This window comes from Cyclopterus lumpus, chromosome 2 (genome assembly GCF_009769545.1).
Source record: "Cyclopterus lumpus isolate fCycLum1 chromosome 2, fCycLum1.pri, whole genome shotgun sequence".
Taxonomy (NCBI): Eukaryota; Metazoa; Chordata; class Actinopteri; order Perciformes; family Cyclopteridae; genus Cyclopterus; species Cyclopterus lumpus.
In genome coordinates, this window is record NC_046967.1 from 5,911,942 (window position 1) to 5,921,261 (window position 9,320).

At 39.6% G+C, this 9,320-nt stretch overlaps 1 protein-coding gene across 1 annotated transcript; it reads left to right on the forward strand.

The window, feature by feature from the left end:
- Positions 1-551: 551 nt before the first annotated feature.
- zgc:92027 (uncharacterized protein LOC449543 homolog) lies at positions 552-8,160 on the forward strand. The gene is made up of 8 exons (XM_034553004.1): positions 552-707; positions 2,398-2,616; positions 3,827-3,896; positions 5,091-5,134; positions 5,329-5,476; positions 7,375-7,488; positions 7,630-7,688; positions 7,867-8,160. Exons 1-8 carry the CDS (start codon positions 684-686, stop codon positions 7,891-7,893), a joined length of 705 nt encoding a protein of 234 aa, XP_034408895.1. The 5' UTR covers positions 552-683; the 3' UTR covers positions 7,894-8,160.
- Positions 8,161-9,320: the final 1,160 nt, after the last annotated feature.

Genomic DNA, 9,320 nt, shown 5'->3' on the forward strand with positions numbered 1-9,320 from the left:
GTTTAGAAAAAGTCCCAAAAGCACCACCTAGCGGTGACAGGAAGCCACGCTTCGCAGCTATTTATTATATCCTAAAATACAAAAGCTTAAGACACATGTAAACTGGGTCTCCAAAATATTTTACATTATAAGCCTTTGTAGAACATATTCATGCTATTAAAGGTCATACACTTTTTTTTGTTACACCGACAACATCGAAATGAAGAACACTGGAACGATTTAAATGAGAAGTTGACAAGTACTGGGAAAGTAGACTTTCTTATAGTGTACGGCAATTAGGAATGTTTTACCGTTAGCCAAGTTACCAAAATATGACAAGTAAGACACAGGGTAACATTTATTTTACATTTTTGTATCAGTTGATAATTTTCTATATGAGTTCTTTCTTTAAATTCTTTTAGTTTGAAATCATTTTAACCATCAATTTAGGAGGTTTAAATATACGAGGAGTACCTAAATGCAGCACTAAAGCAACCATACAACCGATGGGCGGGTCTTTTTCGACAGCTCCTCGCTCATTGGTCATCTGCGCCGTCAGTCAACGCACTTCCGACAGCTCGGATATGATGTAGCAACTTTTCAGACGTATCGGAAGTTACAACCGTGTAGCAGAGAAAGCCGTGTGCGGCGTCAATCACACTGTAAAGATATTAAACTTGTGACAGTTTGCCCTATTTCACCAAATGGCTTATCCAGGATACGGCGGGGTGAGTACACGATAAGTCACGGTGATTTTACGGGAATAAACGAGCTACATTTGTTAGCCGAACAGCTAGCCTGGGGCTCCTGTTTCGGTGGATTTCCGATAATTAACTAGCCACAAGCTGTTTCTGTTCCAGATCTTCCTGTCTCCCCGTGGCACGTTAGATATTCATGTCATTTCACCTCAGTTTCCCCGATTTATTTGGGTAGTAAAGAGCCATATTGGCATCTCCCGTTTCTTAGAAATTGACTTCCGGGATGTAAATTCCTTAAACATTCAAATGGTCGAAGCTGAACCAGTAATTACCTTTAGCCTCCTGTACGAGTAACGTTACGTAAGGAGGCTTGACCCACAGTCTGACGTCAAACTCTCCTTAAAAGCCGTGGCACTATATTTGATATTGTAACATAATTAGTTTAATATAATTGTTACAAAATACTTCCCTTGTATAGTTAAATGTGTTTGGTGAATCCAATGACCCTGGGAATCCTTAATTGATTACATTCACCATAGGCGCACCCTATTCTATTTTGATCCTATTGTGTAGACAGTCAATTAAATTACTCTAGGCCTGAATGTAATTCATAGCCTGCCACTTGTTAGTAAAATGTATGATCTGTATTTAGAAGCTACACATGTTTTTATCTTTAGTACACACCAAGTACTACTGATGCTTGCAGTGTGATACATTATCATCATCATTGTACCTTGACCTCTCTCGCTCATATATCCGCTGGGTAGAGGATTGTGGGTCAGAATAGTCCGAAAAGCATTGTGTTTAAAGTCCAATATATTAGGACACACTAAGTCTTTCTCTGGCATGCTCGGTAGTATTGTATTATGGATATCAGAGTGGACTACAACCCACAATTCATTCCTCCCATCAAGCATTGAGTAAGCCAATAGCAGGCCTCCGAAGGTGACTGGGGTCAGTGGTGCTACACACACCTCGTCATGATTTACATTACTCAGGAGAAAAGAATCCAAAGCGTGCATGCTTTCTACATTGGTGCATATAAGATATTTCCCAAACAGTGTTGACAATGTCAATACATAGAATTAACATTTTCATAAAAGGTTAACTTGCAAATATGTATGTATTATACTCTGGTTTGGATTTTTTTTTTTAGTATTTCCTAGCTCGGTTGATTCTTATCTTTTTATAGGATTCTGAATCGTTTCACAACTTCCAAAAATTGATTAGAAACAGATTTTTCTTCAAAAGAAGCCAGATGTTTTTGCTGATGGACAGTAATCATCAACAAATCAAAGTTGTGAAAAATCCCACCAAATGCACAGAATCTATTTATATTGACAACATATTGAGAAATAGAAAATGCAGCTAGACTTAGCCGACCAATTTTATTAATTTAACAGGCAGCACTTTTATTTTGAAATTAAGTGTTATTCTTGTGGTCACAGAGAGTCATTGAGAAATACTCAAAACCTTTCTAATAAAAAAGTGTTAATTGTTCAAGTTTAGCATGAATACGTGCTCATTTTGTAACTCCTTTGTGTTTACTACATAGCTATCAGTTGATTTAACATTTTCAAATATAAAACCTCCATTATCTTTTATAATCTTGCCATAGTTTGCCACAGTGTCTTTTAGAGTACAGTGGACTGGGGTGGATCCTGAGCGCATCTATGTATTGAATTGATTTTTGAATGGAACATCTGTTCTCTGCCTTTAGTACGGGGGTCCGATGCCAGGAATGCCAGCTCAGGGAATGCCCATGCAAGGAATTCCCATGGGGGGCCCCATGCCGGGGCACATGGGTGGGCCGATGGGAGGCGCACCACCCCAAGGAGCCTACACCGCCTATGGGGGAGGCTATCCGGGCACATACGGCGCCCCTCCCCCAGCCGCCAATGATCCAATGTGGAGTTACTTCACAGCCTTGGCAGGCCAGGTGAGTGTGGACAAACGTCTCTCATATTATTACAACGGCACACTTTTGATGCATGCAGCCTTTATAAAAGCCATAGCTTCCACTGAAGACTAGTTTTCACTTACACATTACAAGTTTGGACTAGAACAAGACTTTCTTTCTGTTGTTGCATTTTTTCACGGTTTCACGTTCATCAGGGGCTTCTGTCCTAACTTGATTCAAAGTAGAAGTATTTTTCTTTCTCCGGATTTGTTTTCATGCTTCCAAACAAAAATATTGTAATACTAGAACCGTTGAGATGTTTTAACTTGCGTAAATACACATTTATATAAGAGTGTGAACATTCATATTTGAAATATCTGTTTTTGTTGATTCAGTTCTGATAGTTAGTTGAAATTGCCTGGATATCGGCGTAGGAAACAATCACCTCAAACGACGATATAACAACAAGCCTAATACATGTGTTCCATTTTCACACCACTCCAGCTCTCATGTCAATATGAAATGAATGATCCGTTGACATGCAGATGAAAAATGAGAGGAGCCTCTTGACTTAAGTTGTTTGCTTGCTTCTCCATGTGTGTTTCTCTTCTCGTGCACTGATTCGCCGTACAGCCAATCGGAGTGATCTATCTTGCAGCCTCCGAATCTCCATGCTGAGTCCACAGAAAAGCTGTTGGTGCGGTGTGAGAACACACAGCTTTTCTGTGACGTCGGCCAAAGTCTGACTGTCAGCTTGGTGTGTCAGGGCTTTTTTAAAGGAATAGTTCACCTTAAACATTATAAATTGTACCGTACTCTCCTCCCCGGGCTCTCTAAGGTCAGCTGTTTTCCATGGAACGGCGTTGGGGAGAACGAAGTGCCTCAAAAATGAAAGCCTATCAGCGCAGACAACTGCATTGCCCATGCGAGCACGGCAAATTCCTGCACTATCAATACATTCTTTGTTCAGCAAAGAATAGTTTGGACTTCATGCGCCTGTAAGAGGATTAGATAAGAAAGATGTTTTTTTGTTGTACCTTGACTTTGTAACACTCCCATGTTCTCTTTCTTTCTTGTTTCCATTGAGCATAGTATACACAGTGCTGAAGTGGGAGCACACACAGGGACATTCTTTGTTTCTCTGCTCTCATCTCTTCACACTTGACCAGCAGGCCACTCTTCTCAGAGCGTTGTTTCTCCCTCTGAGAGTCGCACATGACTGAGTCTTTCCTCTTCCTGTTCTTCACAGGACGGAGAGATCGATGCAGAGGAGCTCCAGAGGTGTCTGACCCAGTCTGGTTTCACCGGAAGCTACTCTCGTAAGTTCCCCACCCTCCCGCTAGCATGGCTCTGACAGAACCGCTACGTAAAGCTGTATTTATATAGTATGCCTGCATGTTTCACCAAAGTTGAAACATGCAGGCTCCGATTTGCTGCGCCCACTTCCTCTCCTTGTAAGCGCAGGTCATGTGGTCTCCATTGTGGCTCAATGGGGACTCCCTCGAGGGGAAGTGAAAAGCAACTATGTCCACAGTGATTGGTTGACAGCGGACCAGTGAAATTAGACCTTCATCAATATTCTCAGGTTTAGATAAGAATATGTCACAGATTTCATATTGGATGTTTTCTATGTCTTCTTGTTGACACTGATACTTTTTTCTCGTATACCAAACACATATTATAGGAGTAGATTTAAATGTTTCTGGATAAACCAGTTTTACAGGGAAGTTGACCTTTTTAGTTATCTACACAACTAATGATGTAAGAGCTCTTGGCTCAAAGATGGGCTGCAAAATGTGTGGCGCAGGATTTAGTGGCATCTAGTGGTGAGGTTGCAAACTGCCACCAACCAAATATCTTGTCCAAGTGAAGGTTTCTTCCCTTTTTTCCCTGTCAAAGGTTATTTTTGGGGAGTTTTTCCTGATTCGATGTGAAGTCCTGGGACAGGGATGTCGTATGTGTACAGATTGTAAAGCCCTCTGAGGCAAATTTGTAATTTGTGATATTGGGCTGTACAAAATAAACTGAATTGAATTGAAAGTGTTTAGGAGAACTACCGCAATGTAAAAATGCAAAAGTGTTTGGTTTGTCTGTTCTGGGCTACAGTAGAAACATGGAGGTGATTCTGTAGATGAAGGGTACATTCATATTATCCCAAGGAAACAAGGAAACATGTTTTTAGACAAATGAGCTGCCCTTTCCTAGTGTCACGTGACGATTAAGGAGCAAGGAGCGATGAAATTACAAATAAGAGACTTGGGGTGTACCCGAAAAATGCTCATTCTAAGATATAAAAAAACGTTCAGTTATGAATCCCCTAATTCCTACACACCTACCCATCGAAATATATATTTTTCTAAACTTCAATATCGTGTTTTCCCAAAACAATGCTCTGAGCCCATTACCATTAAATACCATTAACTTAAATGCCCAACGTTAAGAAGTGACCGAGTATTTTCTTGCCATCTTCAGAATGAACCTGGATTAACCGTCATGTTCCATTCTCTCCTCAGCGTTCAGCCTCGAGACGTGCAGGATCATGATCGCAATGCTGGACGTATCCTTTCTGTTCCTCTGGGGTCCAGATGGAAGACAGACTCTGATTGGCTGATTGTTAAAAGTTCAGGTTGAATCACCTCCTCCATGCATACTCCTATTTAAAATATGTGCCCAGTAGGTGTGGCCTTCCACTGTGAACCGGGTTAACCAGCTTGTGCCAAATATTACGATGCCTTAACCGGACCGCCTCAGAGGGACTTCACAGGGAAGATGGGCTTCAACGAGTTCAAGGACCTCTTCACGGCCTTGAACGGCTGGAAGCAGAACTTCATGATGTTCGACCAGGACAGGAGCGGAACGGTGGAACCTCACGAGATGACTCAGGCAGTCAACGCTATGGGTGAGTCCTCAGTGTACCACCATGTGAAGGCACACCTGATGCTAATTACAGTGTTTAATCAGTGACTGATCGTCTCAGTGGAGCAACCATCACCGTCCGGTTCAGACAAAGCTTTAAAAAAAAAAAGCCTTTCACTTCCTGGATGCCTAATGAGATCACGATTATGTTATTTAATCACTAGGATGGTGTAATATTGCTGTTTGCCATAACTTCAGATTCCACTAATTACATAAAAACAGGTCTGTCCTGAGACATTTATTAGTTTCTGAAAACCTAAAACTATTGTTTCTATATTCTATCTATAAATCCTCTTTAGCAAACCGCACACATTTAGGCTGTTCTGATACCTATTTTATAAATAATGTAATATTTCTTCACTATTCACTGTGGCCCTCCTTTGATCTAGTTACTGTGTTTGTACATATGCTAATATCTATTCCTCCAAACAGTTTATAAGAAGAGACATTATGATATGAATATAGAAATATAAGCAACTTATTTAGCTCTATTGCATTTGTTTTACGGTTGATTTAACTAAAGAATTACTACAGTGCATTAATCACCATATGATAAATCTTGTGCAAAGAATATTTAACATCTTTTATGTTTTATATATTTTAAATCCACACTGCACTTGTGACACTTTGCGTGGTATTGTAGTCCAATCGGTTCTGGATATTAACATTTTAGTTTTAACAATATCAATCAATCAAATGTTTTTACATAAGCACATAACACAAATAAAATAATAGAAATGTGACCGAGATGCATTCAATTCAATTCAGTTTATTTTATATAGCCTAATATCACAAATTACAAATTTGCCTCAGAGGGTTTTACAATCTGTACACATACGACATCCCTGTCCCAGGACCTCACATCGGATCAGGAAAAACTCCCCAAAAATAACCTTTTGCATACAGTTTAGAACCACCTGCTGAAGAAACTACAGTATGTGTGGACCTCTACTGACCTTTAGGGCTGCACAATTATGGCCAAAATCATAATCCCGATTTTTTTTTTTGGATCAATATTGAGATTATTTACCACAATTATTCATTAATTTTAGGGACAACATCTTTTTTATTGTGCTTTCACATTTAAATGAACAAGAACACTGCTTCCATTGTTGTGCTGGTCCTTATCTCAGTGCATCTCGTAGAAGGAAAATATAAATAAAATAGTATCAACACTTACCCAAAATTAAATCAACGGATCACTGCTTTCACTTCCATGTTGTGCTACATTCCAGCTAATGGACACTTCTTTGCATCAAAATAAAACTTATACGATTTACTGCCGCTGCAGGGTGCGCGCGCAGGACACCTCCCATCCCGTTCTGGTTGGCTGACTGTTAGTTGAGGAAGCGCTTGATTTGACATGTAGCAGAGCAGCATTTTAAACGTCATGCTCATTTAATTGTGGCAGCCAAAATTGTAATCGCGATTAAAATTAGATTAATTGTGTAGCCCTACTGACCTTTCTTATTGGCCCACATGTTCAGAAACTGGACGCTTAGCCAAACGATATAGAAATGATATTATGATTATTTTTTTATATATATTATATAGTTGCTATGGATGAAATTAAATGCCTAAAAGAAAATACATTTTAAATCTCATAACGATCTTACCATGATTTTACAGTGTCTAATAATCTTCCATTTATTGTGCAATATTTAACATCAAATGTCTTTTTCACCTACAGCTTTTCTCAGCTGATAAGATAAATATACACTTTAAACCTCCAATAAATTATATGTTTGGCCAATTGCATGCAAGCTGCTCCTGGTCAGCCCCGATAATAAAATAATATAATGTTGATGAAGTCCTGAACGTTTTTAGGGCTTTACAGTCGTGTTGAGGTGATTTCTTTGGTCTTTATTCCCTCTCCGCCAGGCTACCGCGTCAGTCCTCAGGCGCTGAATGTCATCATCAAGCGCTACAACAAAGGAGGGAGGATCTTCTTTGACGACTACGTGGCCTGCTGCGTCAAACTGCGAGCTCTCACAGGTAGGAAAACCAGATCCGGTGACCCGTCATGCTCGCCGTCCCCGCGATTGTCCCTGAAGAGCTGTGGCATTCCGCTCGGCTCGTGTCACCAGGTGAGCCGTATTGATGCCGTGCCGTGACAGATTGCTCTTACTGTTGCAGAGAACTTCAGAAGGAGAGACACCATGCACCAGGGATCGGTCTCCTTCCAGTATGACGACGTACGTTTCACCTACTTTGTGCAGCTCATGGCTGTTTCAGTTGTTTGTCTCTAAGGGAATTATTTATTTATGGGAGGGGGTGTATTTTAGACGGGAAGTTCAGCCTGACGGCATTTACCTGCATTTGAACGAGCTCAGAGCACCCTGTGTCTGACCCCCTCTTTCTCCCTCTGTACAGTTCATCCTGTGCACAATGGCCATCTAAGCTCTGCCGCGTGTCCCACGCCACGAGGTCAGCGCGCCCAACGAGCCGATCAGTGGCGCATTCTGGGCCGTCGCCTCACGTGAATGCAAAGGGAGGCCAGTGTATTTGATTGAGCGGCCGTGGGACGCACCAGGAAAGTACTCATTGCTTGTAATGCTTGCCGTAACGCTTTAGTCTTGTTTGTTGCACAAGGACGTGCTATATATATATATATATATATATATATATATATATATATATATATATATATATATATATATATATATATATATATATATATATATATATATATATATATATATATATATATATATATATATATATATATATATATATATATATATATATAGCTCATATCTGTAGGATTTCAAAATAAAAGATGCAGTGATGTGCTGAAGAATAATTAGACATGTTAAAAATGAACACAAAGGCTTTAAAGAATGTTGGTTTGTGAAATGTAGGAAGGAATCAACCAGTTTGCATCTTGTGCGTTGGGTCCCACAGTGGAGCGATCCTGTGAGACACCTCTTGTGCCGTTATAATCTCTGAATGTATGGTCTAATATATTAATACTTAGTAACGGCAGCATCAGGATTCATTCAACGTTAGCCTTTACTGATAACGTGATGTTGATTTGCTTTTACACTGAACTTCATATGGTTATGAATTTGTTAGCTAGTGCATTTTCTTATTCGTAATATTTTATTTTGTGCACTTGTTTTATAAAACGTATAGCTGTACCTTGATACAAGCCAAAGTGACTGAGCCACTCTGTTACTAATGATAGTTGTTCATATGTTTGACTTTCTGAAGCTGCAAATGTTTGTTTTCCATGTTTCAGTACAAACACAGCCATGTTTTCGTTTGCAGAGACTGCAGTGAGGTCAACTTGTGTACACACATTGTAGTAAAGATCATATTTTGTTACTCACAATAAACACTTTCTAATCAGTATGCATTCTGTTTATTAATTTATACAATTGCGCATTTGTTTTTCCCAGTATTTACACAATATATTTCATTTCTTTAAATATAATCAAGAACGGAAACATTCAAATTAGCTGTTAAGTGCATTGTATAAAATACAGTGGCAAACATTTAAAAAAAACAGCACTAGATTTAAAAAGTTACATTTTATATCCAGTACAGCAAGTTTTCTAATCTGTGCAAAAGTTTGCAAATCCCATGAAAGTTCAGCGGATTCTTCATGCGTTGGACGTGTCGAGACTTTTGTTCTACATCTGTGCTCCAGAAAGAAAGCTTATCAAAGAAAACAGATTCCTCTCTCCTCCATCGTGACTAATGCTGCTCCATCTTTTCTGACGTCTCAGGTTTTGGGGGTAAGTTGATGTAGAAATGTTCTGAAAGAATAATGTGTTAGTACACGTACAGTACATGCAGCATCCAGCTTGCTACATTGAGAGGCT

Coding starts and splice junctions, on each gene's coding strand:
- zgc:92027 (XM_034553004.1), top strand. CDS start 684: ATGGCTTATCCAGGATACGGCGGG. Junction 5,135..5,328: donor TCATGATCGCAATGCTGGAC/GTATCCTTTCTG, acceptor GGACCGCCTCAG/AGGGACTTCACAGGGAAGAT. Junction 7,689..7,866: donor TCTCCTTCCAGTATGACGAC/GTACGTTTCACC, acceptor CCCTCTGTACAG/TTCATCCTGTGCACAATGGC.